The sequence below is a fragment of the Diadema setosum genome, chromosome 7 (genome assembly GCF_964275005.1).
Source record: "Diadema setosum chromosome 7, eeDiaSeto1, whole genome shotgun sequence".
Lineage (NCBI taxonomy): Eukaryota > Metazoa > Echinodermata > Echinoidea > Diadematoida > Diadematidae > Diadema > Diadema setosum.
This window is the reverse complement of record NC_092691.1, coordinates 37,074,470-37,100,164: the sequence shown is the minus strand read 5'-3', so window position 1 is coordinate 37,100,164 and position 25,695 is coordinate 37,074,470. Positions and strand designations below refer to the sequence as shown.

Genomic DNA, 25,695 nt, shown 5'->3' with positions numbered 1-25,695 from the left:
ATAATAATGTAAGCATTGCATATAGTTATAAAAATAATAATGTAAGCATTGCATATATAGTATATGAGGGAAATAGTAACATTTTGAGGAGTTGACCTTGATCTTTGACCCCCTGACTAGTGACCCATGACCCCTACATTCCCTAGAAAATCCCTGCCAGTCAGTACATGTGTATGTACCAAGTTCCATGAAGATACATTGAACCATTTGCAAGAAAAGTGAAATTGTAACACATTCACCTAACCTTTGACCTTCTGACCTTTGACCTTATGACATGAAACATGAAACATGAGAATCTTTATGCAGTAGTACATGTCTACAATAAGTTTCAAGATAATACCTTTGGGCATTGCATGGATATGGGGGAAATAGCAATGTTTTTAGCATTTGACCTTGACCTTATGACCTTTGACCTCTTGCCAATGTCACTAAAATCTACTCAACTAATTGCCCCATCATACATCATCCTTGGACCAAGTTTGGTGAAAGCTGCTTCATCCAGTTTAGAGTTATCACGTAAACAGATAAATTTTAGGATTTGACCTTGATCTTTGACCTTTGACCTCTGTCCAATTTCACTCAAAACCTAATCAAGTAATTGTCCCATCATACATCATCCTCAGACAAATTTTGGTGAAATTTGCTGAATCCAGTCTTGAGTTATCGCATAAACAGATACAATTTAATGATTTGACCTTGACCTTTGACCTTTGACTTTTGGCCAATTTCACCCAAAATCTAATCAATTAATTGCCCCATCATACTTTATACTTGGACCAAGTTTGGTAAAATTCCAGTCAATATTACTCAAGTTATCGCGTAAACGAATGCGGACGGACGGACGGACAACCAGAAAACATAATGCCTCCGGCACCACTTCGTGGCGGAGGCATAAAAAGCATACAATTCTATAAAGAGGAATTCAAGTTTTGTTTTTATGCCTCCGCCACGAAGTGGTGCCGGAGGCATTATGTTTTCGGGTTGTCCGTCCGTCCGTCCGTACGTCTGTACGTCCGTACGTCCGTACGTCCGTACGTACGTCCGTACGTACGTCCGTACGTACGTCCGTCCGCTTTCGTTTACGCGATAACTTGAGTAATATTTAATGGAATTTTACCAAACTTGGTCCAAGTATGAAGTATGATGGGGCAATGATTTGATTAGATTTTGGGTGAAATCGGCTAAAGGTCAAAGGTCAAAGGTCAAGGTCAAATCATGAAACTGTATCCGTTTCCGCGATAACTCAAGACTTGATGGAGCAAATTTCCCCAAACTTTCTTGGAGGATGATGTATGATGGGACAATTACTTGATTAGTTTTTCAGTGAAATCGGACAGAGGTCAAAGGTCAAGATCAAGGTCAAATCCTAAAATTTAACTGTTTACGTGATAACTCAAAACTGGATGAAGTAGCTTTCACCAAACGTGGTCCAAGGATGATGTATGATGGGACAATTAGTTGAGTAGATTTTAGTGACATTGGCAAGAGGTCAAAGGTCAAAAGGTCAAGGTCAAATGCTAAAAATGTTGCTATTTCCCCCATATCTGTGCAATGCCCGCAGTTATTTTCTTGAAACTTTGTGTAGACATGTACTACTGCGTAAAGATTATCCAGAGAGAGTTTCATGTCATATTGCAAAGGTCAAAAGGTCAAAGGTTAGGTGAAAATGTTGCAATATCACTTTTCTCGCAAATAGTTCAATGTATCTTCATGGAACTTGGTACATATGCATGTACTGACTGGCAGGGATTATCTAGGGAATTTAGGGGTCATGGGTCAATAGTCAGGGGTCAAAGGTCAAGTTCAACTCCTCAAAATGTTACTATTTTCCTCATATACTAGTATATGCAATGATTGCATTATTAGTTTTAAAATTTAATATAAATGTACATGTATTACTTAATGGAGATTCTCTTGGAAATTTCTAGCCAGAAGGTCAAAGGTAAAATGTTAAGGGTCAAAGATCAGGTTTAAATGCAAAAAAAAAAAAAAGAAGATATATTTTGTACTGTAATTACACTCTTTCTTCATACCTTGAAAATTATACTCAATGCATAAACTTATAGTAAGATCGGTCAGAAGTCAAGTAAAAATTTTCAATTCCCCAAATATGCGTACCTGCACTCTTTAATAGACAATTATAGCAAACCCAGTTCGTGGAAAGTGAACATTCCAGATATTTCTGCCAGTTATGTGAAGACATTGTACTATACACCTATTGGGAAAATAATGCATTATGGCGGAGGCATCAGTCGCCATAGCGACATTTCTAGTTTCTTTAATGAAGAATACTTAAAAAATGGCTGAGCTTTCCACAAACAAAGTGGTCCTGATAAAAGATGGGACCCATCTTTTATTACGCCCACTTTATTTTACTTTGTTTTTGTTAGATATCTAAGCAATTTCAAAACCAATTTTCATCAAATAAACTTTGAAGTCCTCTAGTATTGCATGCTCTATAATATTCCTTAAGTGGTTTCTAATCATGTTGCAAAAAAGCTAAAATCTGAATCCCCCATCTCAACCAAAACTACAATTGTATTCCATTCCTTTAACTATCAAGTGACCTTTCACTTGTTTGATAACCCCTACCAAACTAGTATGTGGGTCTGCAAAGCAATTTTTGGGTGTTGGAACTGCTGGATGAGGAGACTACAAGAGGTTATGACAATGTGTGGACAACAATATACTGAAAATATAAAGAAAATTCCACAAAAAATCACTTTTCTATCATTATGAAAGAGCACTTGACTAACCGCTTTCAGAAAGCAGGGGGAATAATTGCTATGTGTACCCTTAACATATGTCAGTATCACGGTGATGGAATGTGTAATTTTCATGAAAAATGGATTTTGTGTGTGTGTGTGTGTGAAATTTGCTTTTACTCAATCCCAATTGCTCTTTGGGTTTTATCAATGGACATTCATGCCTTGATGGAAGGGTACAAAATATTGACACTTTGACAACCTGTAGGAACTGAACAAACTTAACTGTTTGACCTTCAAATACCAGGCACATGCAAGTTGGCTGTTTTAAATAGTAAAAGCAAATGGGATATATTAAAATGCGAACATTTTGGAGCATTGTTAGCAACATTATCTTTATTTTATGATCACAGCAAACTCAAACCGAGTGTCATCACAGCTGTGTCCGGGGGGGGGGGGGGGGGGGGGGGGTGGGTGCTGCAGAAATTAAGTTTGAAAGAAAAGATGGAATGTGCATCTATCATCATATCATATGATGGTCTGTGTTACATCTGTCATCATATCATATGATGGGCTGCACTACATCTCTCATTTCATAACATGGTTCCCTTTTATGTCTCTGGCTTTCCTTCTGATTGTCTCTTTTTGCTTTTCTTTTTTGCCTTTATCTTTCACTTTTATCTTTTGCTTTTCTTTTCTCTTCAAGGTACATGGTCCCGGTGGTTTAGTCAAATGCGTACGCGGGCGCATGGCGCAAGTTTCCTATAGAGACCTATGCTATCGACTCCTCTTTAGCGCTTACGCTGTGACCCATTTTCCCCCGAGTCTGAAGAAGTCCGAGCCACTGTAGTCAGTGGTCCGACCACAGTTTGGCTCATGATTCGGCTGAGGGGATGAGAGTTTTAGCAAACTTCTTTTGTGATGGTACCCCCAGTGCATCCATCACCCAAGTTTGATTGAAATTGTAGCAACACGTGTCGAGTTACGTGTGATAAGAGAGTCTTGCACGTAAACTTTAACGTATGACCTCAAATGACCTTTGACCTTTATATCCTGTGACCTCCAACGGCACCATAACATGAAGGTACCCCCAGTGATATGACCCAAGTTAGGTTGTAATCCAAGCAACTTATGTGAAGTTATTTGTCAAAAGAGAGTCTTGCAGGTAAACTTTAACATAGAAAAGAGAGTCTTGCACATACTCTTTAATATATGACCTCAAATGACCTTTGACATCATCACATGACCTCCGACAACACCATAACATGAAGATACCCCTAGTGCTTCTATCACCCAAGTGTGGCTGCCATTGCTACAACAGTTGCCAAGTTATGCATCATAAGAAAACTTTAACATTTGTGACGGATGACGGACGGACGACGGACGGATGACGGACGACGGACGGACACCGGAAGGACGCCATTTGGATCCCTTAGGTCTCGCCTTCACCTCCGGTGGGCGAGACAAAAACTCTTCATATTCATCCTTGCAGCAAGCTTACCATATCATCTGCATTGAGAACATACACACGCTCTCTGCTCCCGAGAAGGACATACAAAGAGGTGACATCCAGAATTTGGTAGATGTTCCACCCCAGGGTATTGTTATCAATCTCACTAAAGCTGCCTGCAGAGATGAGAGGGGGGAAATGAGCAGAACAGTCCTTGTGACTACGTCAAGACATGGTATCAAGGTCAAAACTGATGTCTTTTCGTATCATAGCATCATACACCATGGATTAGCAAGTTCGGTAGTATGGATGCTCTCAGACCAAGTGGGTTACAGTATAGTGATATGTCGTAAAGATATACATCATATGGCTATGAGAGCATTCAGACACAAAGAAACGTTGTATGGATATATACTGTAAGTCACATTTCCATGAGAGCATTAAGACATGAATACACACCGTATGGAACACACATGTATCAAATTGCTTCTAACATTCAATGCGTATAGTGTAGACAAGAACTTTCATGTGCACTTTAATATTTGCGAATCTTGGCTCTCGCAAAATTTGCAGAATTAAAATGCACGCGAACATTCCTTGTTTTACAGTATACAGTGTATTAACAACAAAACCTCAACCTGCAACACAAATGACGTGCAGTATATACAGTAGCAGTCATGCCCTTGAAGGTTTCATTTTACAAAAAAAGAATCCGCTGCTCAAATTCAAAGGGCACTCATCTACTTGTTTAAGTTACTGCATTCATATAAAGATCTGCATTTTTTGCAAATTTCCAAGAAATCACAGTGACCTTTGACCCGATTAAAAATGGATCCACGAAAGCAGCACCAACACATCTATTTTAACCTAATAACTCTCTTCTCCTTCCCTTGGTACACCGCCATGGAAAACCTGAAGAAAATTCCAACAATATATACAATAGGCATATAGCATGAAGTGGGCTTACAAACAGACCTTGCAAAATTAATTTTTTCACCTGTCTTAAAAGTCAGAACAGAAGAAGTCGGGTCATCAAAAACACATTGTTTTGCCTCATTTTTACTGGAGAGGATGGCATGAAACACATCACTGCACACCCAGACTCACGGGGCCTTGGACCCGTGACATTTTATTACAAGACGGTCACGACACTTCATCGCCAAATCTATGACATCTCAACGAACAACAGACTATGTCTCACAGTTACATCCACTATAACAGGGCTATTCATCGACAAACTATCGTACAAGAAAGGTTGTAGTTATGGGTAACCTAGGCCTCTAGCGCCCTCATTACAAGGGGATGAGTTTACCCCAAAGATAGTAGGAAGATAGGAAGGCGCATGATAAAAATGGAAACAAAATGGCTACCCTACATGACGATACAAAAGAGAGCTAAGTACAAACTCAGTACACCGAGAAACATCATTCATTTCCACAGGTAGTGATATTTTTATCATCTTATAAAGATTTTAAAATTAGTCATAGCTTTTTTTTGATGTATTTTGAAGAACAAGATTTTAAAGTAATAAGGATTAGTTCGTGGAGGTAAAAATTTGGCAACAACATGATTTAAAAATAGAGTTCAGGCTACACTCCCTCAAAGACGCTTGATAAACAACAACTTCAAAGACAGCGCGTCTCAGGTAAAGACGCACATCACCTGAGACGCGCTGTCTTTGTAAATGTTTATCAAGCGTCTTTAAGTGGTCTCAGGTGATGTGCGTAATGCGTTTGAGGACCGTGTGCTGTCCATTTGTTTTCTACAGGATTAGCGCGCACTTTCCTGTCTTTTCAGTTAAGCGTCTTCGGTTTATCCCCTATGCCGAGTTTACCCACAACTACGGTAGTTTGAGCACAAAGGCACAGGCCAGTGATGAGGCAGACTTACAGCTCAGGGTGGAGAAAGCATCCATTGCTGTTGGGAATGTTGCCTTGTTGTATTTCCCTTGCACTGAATCCATCAGGAAAAGACAGAGAACAGTTCCTCCGATGATGGACTTAAACACAGCCATCTTGGCTGAATATCAGAAGGAGTATAAAGTATTGAGAAAGAGAAAGGGATTTAACGAATGGAGACTGTCACAACGACAGCAACAACAAAAAAGAGGCACTGAATCAATGAAAGAGAGAACCTCAAGTAAAACAAGACAAAATGCAAAAACATACTTGGTACAATCAACAAAATAATTCAAATTCAAGAGAGACAGTTAAGGAGAACAATGAATAATAATATGATCATTATGGACAATAAATTCATGCACAGACATATCTTTATGTTGCGGGAGTATACCATATATTGCAGCTCCATGGCTTCCAGGCACCATTTCATGAAAGTTGTCGGCCATGACATGTTCCCAGTACGTGTCTGACAATTTCAGTAGAAGCCTGTGGGTTTTGATTGGCTGGGAAGCTCTCATCACCTGTCTGTTACTATGGTGATTGTCAAACACTGACAATTTGTCAGGGCTGACAACTTATTCATGAAACGGTGCCCAGGTCATAATTCTATTCCTCGTGGTGGAGGCTTTCTCTGTATTAAATGACTTTTCAATTTTTATAAGCAAATACTGCTGGCTGGCGATCCTGTCATTTCTATATTTATACATGTACAAGTACAAGTGTACATGTACAAGCTTGTAGGCCTGAACTATAGGAGACTGTAGACGTACAGGTCTTCTGTACAGACTACAAGTTGTAAAGGTATGTGCCATGATACACAGGTGTACCATGGAGTGAATAAATGACATCATTTTGTTTTCACATTTCACTCTCTACGGCTACACAAAATGCCCAAAATAGGAAAACTTGAAACATGTACAGAGTTTACACAACCTGGTATGTACCAACAATGTACATGTATGACTTTTTATTCTGAGTGTGTGTCTCAGTGTACGAATATACTCATACATTACGTATGTAAACGTGTCCAAGGTATCAAAATAAGTGTACAAATACTACAATATAGTCACAGTTCATTCTGGGCATCACTCTTTTTCTTTTTTCTTTTTTGACAGGAAATCCTTTTAGAAACTTGTATCCCACAGTAAAAATGTATTCTCCAAATCATGCTGTGCTATACACATAAAACACAAACAAGCAAACATTCAGCAAACTTTCTTTACTCCACCTATGAAGTGCACAGAAGAAAAACTGGCCTAGCACATTCACACTGTGAACCTATGGGTGTACTGATATAGCTAGACCAAATCAGTTTTAATACTGCAATCAAATACAGGGAAGTCAGCTATACTTGGCAGTTTCCAACATAAGAAGAAAACATGATCAATCGGTTACTCATGTATGCAACAAGTCAGGTGCATTGCTACAAGACGTAGTGCATAAATTAACTAAAATTGTTAATGTTATATCAAAGGAATAAGCCCCCATTCGTGGCGGAAATAGACATGAACATAAAATAAAGCCACACCTAAACTGAACATGTAGTGCAACATTGAGATATTTTCGTGCGATTAGTTTTTCATGCTGACCGGCTCAAAAACATATTTGCAGGTTCTTGAACTCATGCTGCACTCTTGGCAAACAGCCCATTCAAAATGTGCAGAGAAAACTGTGAGGATATTTACGTGGGCTTCACTACATGTATTCGCTCTAGCCAAAAGTAGCACAAAATGCACAAAAATTAACATACCACAAAAATTTCCATGTTTACAGTATATACTGTTGTGTATTATCTAGCACCTGTCACTCCATTTTGTGCATACATCATGTACATAATAACTGTACATACTGTACATGCCACAGCATGCAGTGACATAAAATGCTCATAGCCCACTTCTCAGTATCACACGTATGCAAGATCATTCGGCACATACAGTGTAAACCACACACATGCACACACACACACACACACTACTGTATGTACGGAGACTAAATATCTAATTTTATTTGTACAGTGTATGATATGGTGGAAGTACATACGAGATAAAGTACAGCTTATTGCATGCTATGTATGCAATTTATCATCTCTTCTAATCACAGGCCTATGCATACAAATCCAGGTGTTTGATAACTTTAATAATACATACTGTATATTGCACTAAGCAGTGACTGGCTTCATGGCAACCAGGTGTACAATGTATTTAGAGCAGATGGGTGACATTTAAATGTTCAACAATATTAAAATGACAAACAGATGATGAATAACACTTGGCAAAGATCTTCATACAGTGTATATAAATGGAATCACTGAAACTCCCAACAAGAACTGTCACTGCACTTACTTTAAAGCTAGTGTAAAGATTTGTATTACGTTTACATGTGTATATTACACTTCATGAACAGAAGAAAAGCTATCATACCAACATAACAAATGTATGCTCATGCTAACAACCTCCCCTGCACATTCCAGATCTGTGAATAGAAGGTCCAGTGAACCGAGAATCGAGTGCACAAGTGCAAAATTCCTGTAAAGTTGAGGGAATTTTTAAAAGCATTTGGTACAGTGTACATTGTAGTTTTGATACAGTGGACTCCCGTTAAAACAAATTCCTCTGGACCAGCAGTTTTCTTTCGTTATAACCAAACAAACAAACAATAAAAATACACAGAGTGGATAATGTCGCGGCCTGAATTTGTACTTCGTTGTAACAGGAACTTCGTTATGACTGTATAACGGGAGTGCACTGTACAGCTCTACAGAACACACAAAACCCCTGAATGCACATATCAATGTAGGCTACCAAGACATTTGCCATACAATGGATAAATGGCAAATATTGCAAGAAGAGGAAGTTTTTCCATAAATAAATGATGCCACAAAATAAACCAGACACCTGGTCTGTGAGTGATTGGAGAACATGGAGATGAACAATGGTCTAATACTATACACAGGTCTGTGATTTACAGTGTACACTGGACTGTATGTAAGCAAGAGTACATACAGTATGTGCAAGACCCTGTTGCTATGCTCAACCAGGTACACTTGCAGCACATCAAATGCAAACAAATAGAAGGGGTTTCCCCTTCTAGATCCCAAGGCATTCAGCTATTTGCACACGTACAATACACCCTTTCAGTCAGTATTGCATGCAGCGGTATATCATTCTGACATGCATGTTCTGATGCATTTAATTCATTAGCTGGGAACAAATTACACACACACACACACACATACACACACACACAGTACACACACACACACACACAACACAGAACAATGATAGGCCACACACATACAGTAGTTCTTGTAGTAATTGTACATGTAGTTTGCATGCAGCACAGAAATTGTAGCCCACACATTGGCACTTAATAACTCATGACATATCTAGCAAAGTCTTTAATAACAGTCCTTTTTGATGTCTTTGTTTTACATAAAGTTTTGAATGCAAATGACAATGTAATTTTGCATCCATGCATGGCAACAGAATCTCTCATTTTATAAACTTGCCCTTTTTCATGGCACTGTTGGTACTGGTAGATATACACTGTACATCTACATCATTGGTGACAGACCACAAGCTCGTCTTTACATTATATTATCATCAAACATACTTCTTAATTGTGCTGATCTAGCAATTTCACTGTGCTACACTGCCAGTAATGGAATGGTACTCCTGCTACAAATTCAGAAAAAAAAAAACACAAACAAACAAACAAACACACAAACAGGCATCTTCCTTACCCCTTTTGGGTGATCATGGACAAGGATATTTAGAGTGCTATGTCCTATGAAAATCTGATTACACATACATGAAAATGATTGGACTCCTACAGCTTTATTGCCTGTATTATTCTTATTTAGAGGATACAGTTATGAATGCACAACATTTCATGATGTGTGCAGATACTGTACGTCTGGTCAAAATGTCACTTTACATAACATCCTGTACGCACAGCGAGTACTGTGTGTTTGCTGGTAAAAAAAAACAAATTTTCAGTGCTTACTAAATACAGGAAGTGTGTAACGGGAAGTAATGAGTGTCATATCCCACAGAGATTGTGAATTCCCCCCAAAAAGGTGATTTCAGCATTACACACATGAATGTACTGTCTGTGCCATCAGCCCCCTTTTCATGGCTTTCTTTGTCTCTGGCCTTTATGTCCCATGCCATTGTCTGCCTTAGAAGGCGGCAGTGCAAATGGAGTGTGACATGCTCTCTGCACTTTTTAAATCTCACAAACGCATCAAAATGCGATCAAAATCAGCCTGTCATTATCATCTTACTCCAAACATACTGAACAGTTAATTTTAGCCACAAAGTTACACAAGGTATAAACAGCTTTGGGGATGTGTACAATCAGCATACATGTACAAATTGGACATTCATTCCCCAATTTCCAGGTAAACAGTTTGAGATTTCAGGCATAGAGAGGAAAAGATACAATTGATGGAGAAAAATCATTTATCTAGGAAAAAAAAAGGCCTGTTAAAAAGAACACAAACACAAACGCAAACAAAAACAAAAACAAAAACAAAAACAAAAACAAAAACAAAAACAAACAAATAAAACATGCAAATCACTTCTAAATGTAATGGAATATAGATCTAGTTACTCACATTGTACTTAATCTAGAGATTCCTGTGCTCATTCTTAGTTTTGAACAATATCAATGCCCTGCATGGAAAATGTAGAGGTATCTACAGCTTTGATCATATACTGTATACGCCATATATTTCACGAGTCTAAATTTTTTCGCGAATCGGGAATTCCCAACGATTTTGCGAGTGGTTAAATTCGCGACTGTGGAGTCCTGTACTGAACGCAGAAGTGTACACGTGTATGTCACATTCACATCGGGATAAGAGTCAATATTTTCGCGTGTCTTTAAAGGACAAGTTCACCTTCATAAACATAAGGATTGAGAGAATGCAACAATATTAGTAGAACACATCAGTGAAAGTTTGAGGAAAATTGGACAATCGATGCAAAAGTTATGAATTTTTAAATTTTTTGTGTTGGAACCGCTGGATGAGTAGACTACTAAAGCTTGTGAGTCATATGCGTACAACAGTATAAAGAAAATGTAAAGAAAATTCAACATATTTTCACTTTTTTCGCATAATAAAAGAGCACTTGACTTGCCTCTTTCTAAAGGCAGGGGGAATAATATTACCCATAACATTTGTCGGTAACGAGTCGGGGAATGTGTACTTTTTTCAAAAGATGAAATTTTGTGAAATTTTCTTTATATTTTCCTTATATTGTGTACGCATGTGACATCTAAGCTATTCACACACTGCAGTAGTCTTCTCATCCAGCGGTTACTGCACAAAAACTTCAAAAATTCATAACTTTTGAACGGATTGTCCGATTTTCCTCAAACTTTCAAAGATGTGTTCTACTAATATTGCTACATTCTCTCAATCCTTATGTTTATGAAGGTGAACTTGTCCTTTAAAGGGTGTGTACAGTTCTGGTCGACGTGAGGATTTAGCTTTTAACGTTTTGCGAGATATTCAGAAACCACTCTATGAGATGTCAAAGAGCATGCAGTTCTAAGGGGTATCAAAAGTTTTTTCGATGAAAATCGGTTTTTAAATGGCTGAGATATCCAAAAACAAGGTGAAACAAAGATATCCTAATAAAGTTGTGGCATGTCGCCTTTTATTATTAGCACGTTTTTGGATATCTCAGCCATTTGAAAACCAATTTTCATCAAATAAACGTTGAATCCTTCTTAAAATTACATGCTCTTTCATATTTCATAAGAGGCTTTTCATTCTCTCACTTAGGAATGTTCAAAACATGAATCCCCACCTCAACCAGTACTGTACAGTCCCTTTAATATCGCGAATAGCACCTAACTCGCGAAATTCACGAAAATAAAAACCTCGCGAAATATTCAGCGTATACATTGATCTGATTGGGACCTTATGCACTTGTCAATTGTAGTCCCGGCCCATGGGTACCCGGGGATGGCCGGGACTTACATCCCACTTGCAATTTTGCATGTTACACTACCCGGCCAAGTCCCGGCCAAGTCTCCGACAGGTCGGGCAAAATTTTCACGGAAATCCCCCGCTAAGTCCCCGGCAGGCCGGGCAAAATTGAAGTTGAAATCCCCGGCCAATTCCCCGACAGTCCGGGCAATATTAATTGTCCAGAAATCCCCGGCCAAGTCCCCGACAAGTCGGGCATATTTGTATAGAAATCCCCGGCCAAGTCCCGACCCTCAAGGCCCGGTCACACTGCCCAAAAGTCGCGTTAGTTTGCGTGAATCACGCAAGAAATTTGGTTTTGCGCGTGCTTGTCCGTTGAGAATTTTCGCTGATTTACGCGATGAAAATCACCGATGAATTGCGCAAGAACTACGGAAATATCACTAAAAAATCACTAATCAGCGCATCTAGGCACGCAAAGGCCCCAAATAGGGCGAATTCGTGATTGTGCGCGACGCCTGACGACAGAGGTCCACGGAAAATCACGCATAATCTGCGCTTGTATCACAATTAACTGCGTATGAATCGCACATAAACGTGATAGCGGCAACATTTTCGCAAACGATCACTGATATTCCACGCATATTTCGCGCGCTGTTCGCGTAAGAACAACGCAAACTACGCAAAAATTGTACAAACTAAAACAGCGTAATACTGCCTAGAAGTGTGTAAACTTTTACGCGAAGCCGAGTTTTAAGCTGCTCAAAAACCTGGCTTTTGAGGACCTGTCACACAGCCCAAAAGTCACGTAAACGCATGAATCACGTAAGAAATTCGAGCCTTATTTTACGCGATACGATGCGCGATTTGCGCATTTTATGAGTTTGTCTACAATTTTGAACCTTCGTAGTTGTCAGCCGATGTGCGCCGGATCGGCACTTTACGCAGTTCCATGTTTTGAGGAGCTCAAAACTCGGCTTCGCGTAAAAATTTTATGCAGTATTGCGCTGTTTTACCTAATTTTTGTGTAGTTTGCGTGGTTCTTACGCGAACAATGCGCGAAATATCAGCGATTGTTCGCAAAAATGTTGCCGCTATCGCGTTCACCAAGACTCTCCACTGACAAAAAAGCAGACTATAAATAATGACGCATGTTTCGCGCTTGAAACACCTACGTATCACTGAAAATCACTGAAAAAAAATATTGGCGTAGGCCTATGTATCTCTATATAACAGAACACGGTAAATACTCACGAAATACTGATCGAGGAATCACTAATGTATCACTAACAACTCACGTATGATTGTGGCGCTATATTTTTGCGTGATCTTTCCGTAGTTCTTGCGCAATTCATCGGTGTTTTTTCATTGCGTAAATCAGCGAAAAATGGTAAAATTCTCGACGGACAAGCACACAATACCAAATTTCTTAGTTACCGGTACGTGATTTATGCGATTACGCAACTTTTGGGCAGTGTGACCGAGCCCGCCCGCGTAGAATCGCGTAAAGCGCCGATCCGGCGCACATCCGCGGACAATACGATCGAAGGTTCCACGTCAGAAAAATTCATGAAATGCGCAAATCGCGCATGTTTAACGCTAGGCTCTTTACGTGATTCATGCGTTTACGCAACTTTTGGGCAACGTTACGGAGTCCTCAATATAGCGGGGAATTGCTAGTCAAGCGAAATAATTTATGGTCACATTACCGTACTGGAAATGGTACAAGTCATAATCAACTCTCAAGCAAAATCTGGCTCAATCCCGGCCAAAATTCCCGCCCCAAATGCCTGCCATTTGGTTGGAGCGAATTTCCCCGACAAACCCCGGTTTATTCCCCACCCACCGGGGCAAAATAAGTGAATCTCCCCCGACAAACCCCGGTCCATTCCCGACCCACCGGGGCAAAATAATTGAATTTCCCCCGACAACACCCCGGTACATCCCCGGCCCACCGGGGCAAATTAAGTGAATTTCCCCCTACAAAGCCCGGTCTATTCCCGACCCACCCGGGCGAAAAAAAATGCTGAAATCCCCGCCCAACTTGGTTGCAAGTCCCGGCCATCCCCGGGTACCCATGGGCCGGGACTTCAATTGACAAGTGCATTACACCCACTAAAATGGCATTTAAAATGGATGTAACATTATAATACATAGTCTACTTCAAAAACAAAAAACAAAACACAAAAACTAAGGGTGCCTATTTAAAGATTGTAGTGCTAGATCTACACTGTACAACCAGAAGCTTCAGTGCATTGTGCATAAGACAGGGGGGAAAAAAATGTGTTTCATGCTTGACAACATTCCAGGGTCCAGGATGTTCTGGTCTTCTATACATGCATTAGGTTTTATTCCTTACGTTAAAGGCATTATTTACCATTTGCAGATGAAACAAAAACCCAGCTTTACTGCTTCAAAATAGTTCTAAAATGTGAGTAAGGGATAGAAATAACCACTGTAAAAATCTTAATCAGAATGATCGATGTTACCGTAAGTATGGTTAAACATACAAAATGTGAACAGTAGTTATTATAAAATTGTTTGTAGAATAAACCATCTACAGTTATGGTTTATTGAGGAAAATAGTGATATCTTCTTATATTTGGTGCTTCATTAGGAAATTTTATATGGTAGCATGTTTTGTGATACAACTGACCTACACATATGCATCAAATGTGATAACTTGGGATAGTTTTTTAAATCACTGCTCCCAATGGTAAACATTACCTTTAATCACCTACGACGACACCCAGTATACACAGTAAGTCACAGACTTGTAGATGACCATTCAACAGATCCAATCCTGGACCTGAGTAGAGAAGTTCAATGTGAAGTAACCAACAGGTGGTCAATTTGTGCAATCCGGATTATAATTGCTATCCTTCTGTTTCTAGTGATCATTGAGCTTAGCCCCCCCCCCCAAAAAAAAAAAATAAATAAAAAAAGGTGGATTGGCGTAATGGACCATCTTTTTTTGTTTTGTTTTGTTTTGTTTGTTACCACTGCACTTTGCATAAAGCGAACACTGTATGACTCCATGAAGAAAAAGAAAGGAACTTGTGAAACTGAAAAAACGAATATTCTAAGAAAAAAAAAATCATGCTTCTATACACACAGATTACATTTAAAGCAAGCTGATAAATCGCAAAAAAAAAAAAAAAGAAAAATGCTGAAAGTTGTAAACCACAACTAAGAACCAGCAAAATATGGGAAAAGATGGCGACTGCGCCGAAGCGATAACAATTGCACTATCGATATCGAAATATTGTGCTATCGTGACTACAATAGCAAAGAAATTTTGTTTGAAATCGCTAGGGGTGGGAGCATTTTTAGGGTCGGTTTAGACTTGAAGGCATTGACTGACGTTGCCTCGACAGCATCAGCACAAAGGCTACTCCAAAAATTCACTACTCTCTGGCTGAAAGTGTTTAATCTTTTACTGCCCTAATGCGACACCTTCCTTTATACAACTTAAACTTATGACCACAAGTAACTAAATCAATAACAAAGAAACAGCTAAATGAAAATCTTCTGTATCATGCAAAACCTTGAACACTTAAATCATATCCACACATTCACTGTACTCTAGGGATAGAATCCCCAAAGACTTGAGTCTCTTGTCAGTATAATGTGTACAAGGATTTAACTTCAGATACCAACTTGGTTGCTTTCCTCTGAACCGATTCAAGCTTTTATGCATCACTCTTTGTAAGTTCAGTCCATGACTGCACTAGGGCCTCATACAGAAAGACAAACACTTCTATTGTCAAGTGAATAAAAGTCTTTTTTTCACACCAAATATCTTTATTCACCTTGCCAGCCACTTTGTGTACATGACGAGTAATGAGGTTCAGAGAAAAATACACCCCAAGCTTCTTTTCCTCTTTGACTGTCTTAATAACCTCACGATTATTGAATTGAATTGAATTGAATTGTTTTATTGTCCACAATGCGAATGTGGAAATGCGCCCTCCACCAGCGTTACATACAAAAGATACAGATAACAATTGTTTGTTGAACAACATATACGTCACAGATTACGAAAAACATGAAACATAAATGTTTTGCAATACTTGTTGCAGAAAAATAAAAATAATAACCATTATATATTCATAATACATATTACATATATCTCATTCAATTCATTCATTTAAATAAATTCTATAATCATTACACTTATTATCAAAAATTCAACTTTCAGCAAATCTTCCACTTCTAATCAACATTTTTTTTTTCTCACATCTATACCTCAAGGCCATAATGCCTGCCAAATCTGATTTCAATTGCTTCAAAACTGTGGAAGTTGTTCACTACACTAAATTTCCCCCCCCCCCCCCAAAAAAAAAAAAAAAAAAAAAAAAAAATTATCATTTTCATTATGATTATCTGAGACTGACAGTGGATGAGTCTGGCAATATAGAGTTTCTATGACAATGGTATACAGGCATTGGTATTACCGGACATCATGGTACTTGTACATTTTTGCATACTAATGACATTCAATACACGCGGGACTTCGTAGATTAGCCTCACACTAACAGTTACAGAGCGTTGCATGGATCGCAAAAAAAAAAAGGTGACACAGAAATGTAAAAACGGTGAGAAATTCACATTTCACCTCAGATTTAGAAGATGTCAATTTATCCCAAGGTTTCATCGCGTGAACTGTTAGAAATGTTCGAGTTTGATATTTACCGTAAAAGAGAAAATTTAAACCTCATTTGCCAATGAATGTGTATGGTCAATTATGGGTATGAATTGTGATTCTGGTGCAAGGACATGGGGGCAAGGTGCCAAGGACATTAATTATTCCATGACAAAACTAGAAATGTCGCTATGGCGACTGGTATGCCTCTGCCATGCATGATTCTCCTAATAGGTCTAGATAGTACATGTGGACAATGTGTGATTACATTTTCACAAAATTGGCAAAATATTAAGATGACAAGTCTGTCACAAATGTGTTGAATGTTCACCTTCCTTGACCTAGGTTTAATTGGATGAATAGGAGAGCATGTATTTGGGATTTAAGGATTTTAACTTGACTTTGACCCATTCATACGTTTATGCATTGAGTAATTTTCAAGGTATGGAGAAAAAGTACAATTTCTGTATTGAATAGTAAATTGTTACCATTTTCATCTGGCCTTTGACCCTAAAATTCATAAGATAATCACTGTCAGGCAGAACATGCATAAATATGTAGTACGTTTCAAGATAACTTGAGCCACTTCCGAGATATGGAGGAAAAAATTAGTTCAGCACTTTCACTTGATCTTCAGATGACCTTTTGACCTTTGAGACAAAAACAAAAGAAAAAAAAAACTTTCCAGAGAATCTCTATTAGGTTATACATGCATGTACACCAAGTGTAAAAAAAATAATCCTGCTGGCATTGCATAAACATGAGGGAAATAGTAAAATTTTGAAGTGTTGCCCTTGACCTTTGACCCCTGACCTTTGACCCCATGAACCCTAAATTCTCCTGATAATCACTGCCAGTCAGTACATGTATATATACTATGTTCCATGAAGATACCTTGAACAATTTCCAAAGTACAGACAAAAAAGGTGAAGTTTTAATATTTTACTTGACCTTTTGACCTTTGACCTTTGACCTCATGACCCAAAATTTCACCAGCGAATCTTAATTGGGTAATACATTGTACATGTATATACTAAGTTTCAAGAAAATATCTTCAGGCATTGCATATAGATATGGTGGAAATAGTGAAATTTTTATGTATTTGACCTTGACCTTTTGACCTTTGACCTTGAGCATGTGCAGCCAAAAGTTGATAGGCACAACTTCACCACCTAATACACATACATGCCAAGTTTCATTAGGATACCTGAAAAGGTTTTGATAGTTACCCTGTCCACAAAATTCATTACGGATGGACGGAAGGACGGACGGTCGGAAGGACAGACGGACAGAAGGACGGAAGGACGGACAGACGGACGGACAACCCGAAAACATAATGCCTCCGGCACCACTTTGTGGCGGAGGCATAAATAGTGTCCGGAATTCTTTATTTTATAATGCAATTTTACACCGCGCAAAAAGACAATTTTTTGGAGAGGGGTATATTTGAAGTCTATTTCACAAAAATCGGAGTGAATGATTTTCATAATTTTGCAGAATTTGTAATTTTCAGGACTTCGTGAATAACGGTGCTATTTTTGGCTGAAATTTCATCCTCTGAGTAGGGAATTCAGAGCCACAAAAAAAAAGTGTCCAGTGATATGATCCACTCTCATACGGTACATTCATACACTGTATGTATGGTTGTGGGTGTCCAACACATCGACACCTTAATGTTTTTTATATCAATAGATACCAGGGCCATCCTAGGCTACTTAAAATATGTCACAATATGCCTGGAATCTTACTCACATGTAAAGAAAATACTTTTATAATAGAAGTCTTAATTCACAAGCGCTCATTAAAAATGCAATTTGCGGTACCAGTGCGTACCAGTACACGCTCAGAGATAACTGCTTCGAACGCATAGGTTATTTTGGCACACACACTATCTGATACAGTTGCGGCTAAACGCGTAGCATAGTTTTGAAACCAACAGTAACACCCCTAACAAAATGTTACACCCTCCACTGACAATACGTGTGAAATGAAAACTCCAGGATTACCAATGTGGCAATACTGACCGATGCTTTTCCAATGGTGCATTTATAATCAATGTTATCATTGTTTTGCTGTAATCTTGTCTATTATTGTTTTTTTCAGTAGGCCTACCGGTAATATTTTGGCATCATCAAATCTCCACGACTCCAGTGAAGAATGCAAAACCACTCACTGGCACTATGCGCGTAGTCTCATGGCTGCGTGAATGTTCGTTCAAGTACACGCAATGAAAAAAGGTGTGTCGGTTTTAAGTGTCGATTTGTAAATTGTGGACAGTGTTGGACACTGTTAGATTTACAGATAGAGTCTAACTACAGTTCTTCTACTACTGGCATGGTTTACTGTGTACAAGGCATTGTACGCAGTAAACCATGCCAGTAATAATAGTACCGGTATTATCGCCTCGCTTTTCGGAGAGGAGGGCCCCAGGTTACGGGATACTAGTTACACTGTACTAGACTACCTAGATCTCTAGTCTATAACACAGCATTAAAGGGATGGTACAGTATTGGTGGAGATGAGAATTGGGCTTTTAACTTTTTGCAAGATACAAAGAAAGAACTTATGATAGATATCTATACTATAGTACAGAGCATACCATTTTAAGAGGAATTCAAAGTTTATTTGATGAAAATCGGGTTTGGAATGACTGAAACATCCAAAGGCAGCAATCGTAATAATTCACAAAGCGATCGTAACAAAGTGTGGGTCCCACACTTTATTAGAATCGCTCTTTTGTGGATATCTCAGCCATTTTAAAACCAATTTTCATCAAATGAACGTTGAATTCCTCATAACATTGTTAGAATTACATGCCCTTTCATATTTCATAAGAGGTTTCTCATTATCTCACTAAAAAATGTTAGAAACCTGAAATTAGGTCTCAACCAAATCTGTACGATCCCTTTAACTAATCTGCATACATTTTACTGATATACGATTACCTTTTCAGGCTATTTTCGGCGGAATTTTCAACCTTCTGCTACAGATCACGCAACCAATTCAAGTGCACATAATCAGTCAACTGTTAGAGGCAACAACTAACGTTACTACTCTAGGGCGTAACTAGTTCGCCGCCCGACGGTCCGTATAAGATGAGTGCAATGTACAATAATCGACGCGTCGATCGGTTGCTTTGCTTTTTGCTTCCGGGTGGGATCGAATAAAATTCCCAGTCCCAGTCCGGAAAAAGTACACCGTCGATCGGGTCACCAATTATGGTACTGTATCTTCTAGCAATTCAAAAGAAAAAAATTAGCAGGCATACAGGGTGATCAATAATTGAATACTGATCAATAATTGAATACAGGTGAAGAGTCTACTTGTATGCCATTTATATAGGCCTATCTATAATTTGTATTACATACATAAACATGGATTGAATACCCACACCGAACTATTAAATACATTGTACCACCCTTAAAAGGTTTTTTTTTTTTTTTTTTTTTTTTTTTTTTTTTTTTTTTTTAGGCCCAACGACGTATTAATCACACATTTTTGCCTGGAAAAAAAAAAAAGAATTATTCACTTTTTCTTTCATTTCTCTTCTTGAAATTTACTGAGCTTTTTGTAAAGAGCAGATATTGACCTTTATGTACGGAGCCCGCCAGGTGACATGTCATGAGGAAAAAAAAAAAAAAAAAAAAAAAAACTCAATGGATTATTGCGTTCCCTCGCAATAATATTGCGTTAATTCCCTCGCAATATTATTGCGTTCCTTGCAATAATTATTGCGTTCCCTCGCAATAATTATTACGTTCTCTCGCAATAATCATTGCGTTCCCACGCAATATTATTGCGTTCCCACGTACGCAATATTATTGCGTTCCCTAGCAATAATATTGCGTTCCCTCGCAATATGCGTTCCCTCGCAATAACATTGCGTTCCCTCGCAATAATATTACGTTCCTTCGCAATATTATTGCGTTCCCTCGCAATAATTATTGCTTTCCCTCGCAATATTTATTGCGTTCCCTCGCAATAATTATTGCGTTCCCTCGCAATAATTATTGCGTTCCCACGCAATATTATTGCGTTCCCTCGCAATAATATTGCGTTCCCACGCAATATTATTGCGTTCCCTCGCAATAATAGGGAGCTTTAGATTTTAGACGCGCCGACGTTCAGAGGGAAAAAACATGTTCTGAGCGTGCGCAAAAGCGCGCGTCAAGTCGATCTATTTTAGCTTGCGTCGCCTGAGTTTTTCACTACGCGTACTGGGCTATTTTTACGTCCGCATATAGTTCTGTGTTTGCAACGTGGAGAACTACTTCATGGACTGATCATAATGGGGGCGCGATTCTATTTTTTTATACGTTGCGTCCCAGCGTAATCTAAAGCTATTTTTCTACACGACGCAGGAGAGAGGAGAACGTCCAGTGCACAAAAATGTATCTTGCAGTGTCAATGTAGTTCTGTATAAGATGAATATTATATAGATACATTCAGTTATCCTTGCATAAGGGGGAGTCGTTATCACCTTATTGTCTACAAAGTATTGTAAAAGAGTTTGATTTATCAATCAGATTAACGTTATGTATTTTGAACTATGTTTCAGTGGTAGTCAAAACAGAGAAATACATTAAAATACTGTATGATTATTTTATTATTTATGACTAATTCAACTACTAAGATCTAGTACATAAAAGAAACGTAAGAATATAAAAGAACTAAAGAAAACAAATTGTACATGTATAAGAGAGAGGGGGTAGCAATTTCGTTCGAACTCTTGAACCCCTTCGCCCCCCCCCCCCCACCCTCCCCGCCTTTTCTGATTTTCTTCATTTAGTTTAGAATCTTCGATACAATTTTGTGATGTGGTCAGGGATATTCCAGTATTTTATCATTTACAAGTGTGAGCCCCATAGTGAAGGTCGCATTTCTTACATTGTGTTTTAATATCATAAATGTGTTTTCTGTAATCTAGGCCCCTATATACATAAATAAGGATTCCCGTGAATAATCAACAAGGTAATCGCTTATCAACGCTGACCATGGCTTTGTAACTATCTTTAAACCCATTGTTTTACCGTCTGATACCAGAGCCAGAGAGGTGAGTCACCTCCTTGCTGTATACCGATGGCTCCTTGTGTGGACAGCTTCATCAGAGTGACTTGCTTAACGACTCGTCCACGTGAAACCTCTTCGCATAAAACCTCCGAATATATCATTATTGTATGACGTGTATGCCTGATGTCTGATCTTTCTTTCTATGACTTGTTCGATTAGTGACGAGAAGGCGTTCTAGTTTTCAAGCCTTACTACCATTTAGCTAGATCATCTTTCATCACTAAAATCATACATATAACAGTGCACCTCTTGCATACATAGTTACATTATACGCTAGTCTTAAAGGGACTGGGATAGTACTGGTTGAGGTGGGGATTCATGTTTTGAACATTCCTAAGTGAGATAATGAAAAACCTCTTATATAATATGAAAGAGCATGTAATTTTAAGAATGATTCAACGTTTATTTGATGAAAATTGGTTTTCAAATGGCTGAGATATAAAAAAAAAATGATAATAATAAAAGGCGACAGGCCACGCCTTTTATTAGGATCTCTTTGTTCCACCTTGTTTTTGGATATATCAGCCATTTCAAAACCGATTTTCATCAAATAAACTTTTGATACCCCTTGGAATTGCATGCTCTTTGACATGTCATGGAGTGGTTTTTGAATATCTCGCAAAACGTTAAAAGCTAAATCATCACCTCAACCAGAACTGTACACACCCTTTAAATTCATACCCTATGCACGTGCGTATTACGCACGTGACGTATACTTACACATACACACTTACATTATAGTTGAATTGAGCATTGTATTTCCCGCGGTTCAACAATTTATTGTAATTGATTATAAGAAGGAGAATCTCTGTGTCCTTCTTACAACGGCCACCATTGCTTTTTGGTTTGAGTACTCTGATGAATGTAGGAATCTCAGAATATGTTCCTTATTTCCTTGCAATTTGTTTTAACTAAAAGCATTGTTCTTTCTATCATGAGTCTATAAAGTGCATTCGATTAAAGTGTTTCGTGGTTTCTGGTTCTCCACATCTTTCACATAGCCCAACATCCTGCTTCTTTAATAAAAAAAAAATGATCATAATATTATTCAAACAAAATAATATTATCCATCTTTAAACAGTGCAAAATTGTCGCACTGCTCTTTTGATTTAATTCACATTTGAATGTCACTGATATACATGATTTTGTTTGCTTTTTAGAGGGGACACTGTTCCTTCCCTGCTCTTTTGCCATTTCTGCCTAATAATATCAACTGATAATACTATTACTATATTGCCTCACTTTTATCTAATCTATTTTGAACATCAACTTGATTGTGTGTTAAGGCTTGTTACTTTGGCCGCTCTGTCTACCACCTCATTTGACTGGATCTCGCACATGTAGCAAACAGCGGCAACTGGGCAACAAAAGAGTTCCGAAAGTAAAATTTTTTCTTGAATATTCTTGTATCTCTTGCTTTTTTTTCTTCTTGTTGTTGTTAAGTCTGTCTCATTCAATTAGCTGACGATTCTTGCAGACTGTGTTATTTACATTCTAATCACAGTTTATCTGTACAGATAATTATTTACAAACACACGGATAGCAAACGATTACGGAATGCTCCCACAGATGGCGCTGCAACAATTTCTGAGGGCAGGGAAATCCAGCTCCGTGAAACTGTTCGGGGAAAGAAACAATGACGATGCGATTGAGTTCTGGAGTATGATATCCGATAGGAATGAGGTTGGGTGGCTCTCGTGAACTGGGTAGCCTGTTTGATATTTACGTCCTGTGGATTAAGATGAGGAAGATTATTGTGTATTTGGTACATCATGGTTAACCTGTCATTTTCTCTGCGCTGTTCAAGAGTGGTCCGATCAGATTTTTACAACGATTTAGTGACATTAAATAAATGGTAGCGATTCGGAGTGAATCTCGCAGCTCTTCTCTGGAACATTTCCACTTTGTGGATGAAGTTCTTGGAAGTTAGATGTCCGTCTCTTGTCTCTTTAAAGCGAATATATGAAATATATTTGTTGAATAATTACATGTAGTCTTCGCTGAAATTTTACCAATATAATATATATAATGTTTGCATATCTGTGATCTTCCTGCCACAATTTGCCTGCCCCATTGAAAAAAAAAAAAAAAAAAAAAAAAAAAAAAAAACCTCAAGTGGGAGCCCAGCCGTAGAATGGCCCCTGCTGGCTCCTTCATTTTCTCTCTTAGAATTTCATGTTTTGTGTGTGTTTTTTTTTTCTCTCTGTTGTATCTTTGTACATTTTTTATTGTAATCCAATGCAATGTCATTGTTCTCACCTCATTCTTAGCAGTTTAATGAGAATTTGGAAATAAATGAAAATACGAAATGAGATGAAGTTGGGTCCCAAACAGAGGAAACATACTCTATTGATCGAATTCACGTTTTGTTAGCTGTGGCTTTGACATCAATGGATTTTATGCGAAGATTGCGTCTTAGAAATGCAAGGACGTAATTGGCTTTGTTGACAGTATTATTAATGTTTTAGGTCCACTAAGTCTTCAGATCAGAAGTGATGGTTAAAATGTACAAATGTGCAAATGTACAATTTAAAATTAAACCGTAAAATGTACTTCACGGATTCATAAGGTTCAAGAGGGGCGTTGTTTACATGATACACATGTTTAACTACATGATTTGTTACGAATGACATCAGAGATTATTGTCATTATTACTATCATCATTATCATCATTAGAGGTAAGTGTAGAAGTATAGCAGCAATTATTATATCATCGCTATTTTGCCAAACTTCAAGGGGCACACCCCTACCTAGCCAGACCACAGCACGGCAGTACGACAGAGATGTGTATAATAATAACCCCTACCCTAATCTGGTTGCGAATCTTGTGTCATTACAGTATCCTCATGTTTGTTTGTTTGTTTGTTTGTTTTTTTTTGTTCTGTTTTCCCCATCATCAATATTAATGCGGAAACACTTCAGAACAGGCACTTTAACATTTTTGGTCATTCCATAACTGAGTTCAATTTTGAATTGAATTCATTCTCCACAATCATCGCATTACGTTGAAAACAACGACAGTAAAAACTGGTCACAGAAAACAAAGAAAAAGAGCAATACATGATAAGTGAATGGATCACTTAAAAAAAATCACTTAAAAATTGACGTAGTATAAAAAACAATAACAGATGCCAGTGATGCGACGAATCCACAGCAATTGACTCAGCTGGTGTACATAGCGCGCACCAAATATCAATGACAAGGAAGAAATAATTATTGAATCTTTAGGGGCTTTTTTTTAACGTTTTTATCAAAATTTCGTTGTTGCTGTTGTTTTTCCAATGCGCGTGACAGGGTGCGGGATCCTATAAGCTTTGGAACATCGATTCACTACACTCCTTGGTTAGACCATGCAATGGAGCTAAAACGATAGCTCAATGGTTAGACCATGGAGATACAAGATATCTTGTATAGCTCCATGGTTAGACTGGATCATGGAGTTACTGAGAGATGACTGGACTGATCCAACCCAACGGATGACGCGACATTTTGCTCCTGCGGCGATTATTGTCTGCACGTTTCCCCAATGACTTATATAGGGTTAAGGTTGTGAATAGGGTTTTAGGTTTAGTTTGATGTCAGGTTTAAGATTAGGGTTGTTAATAGGGTTTTAGGTTTAGTTTTATGTTAGGTGTTAAGGATTAGGGTTTCGGTTTTGTTCGTGGGTAGAATTTACATTTGGCTTAGCATGCAGATATTTCATGGGAGCAATTTTCCCAGGAGCAAGTGTCATGGATGAATCCTACAACGAAATACTAGGATTTATCACGATCTCTCAGCCCAGGTCTCTCGGGTGTACATTTCTGGTGCAACTGCTCATCTACGGTACGGTTAAAGGGCGCCAGCTAGTGATATTAGCGCTCTCCATGTGCATTATTCTATAGCTGAAGTACCACCGGTATAGGTATACCACAATTTCTGTGAGACTATTCTAGTCGCGCGATGTCGACTACTACGTGTGCACCCCCACCAACCTGATTTAA

At 38.4% G+C, this 25,695-nt stretch overlaps 1 protein-coding gene across 1 annotated transcript in view; it reads right to left on the bottom strand.

Annotated features, from left to right (window-relative positions):
- Positions 1-19,637, bottom strand: part of LOC140231216 (semaphorin-1A-like) — a 46,788-nt gene extending 27,151 nt beyond the window's left edge. Inside the window, exons 1-4 of the mRNA XM_072311361.1 lie at positions 19,588-19,637; positions 14,725-14,806; positions 6,046-6,174; positions 4,207-4,331 (exon numbers count right to left, since the gene is read on the bottom strand). Of these exons, the coding sequence (XP_072167462.1) occupies positions 4,207-4,331; positions 6,046-6,169 (249 nt within the window). The 5' untranslated portion in view covers positions 6,170-6,174; positions 14,725-14,806; positions 19,588-19,637. The remainder of the gene's footprint in view (positions 1-4,206; positions 4,332-6,045; positions 6,175-14,724; positions 14,807-19,587) is intronic.
- Positions 19,638-25,695: the final 6,058 nt, after the last annotated feature.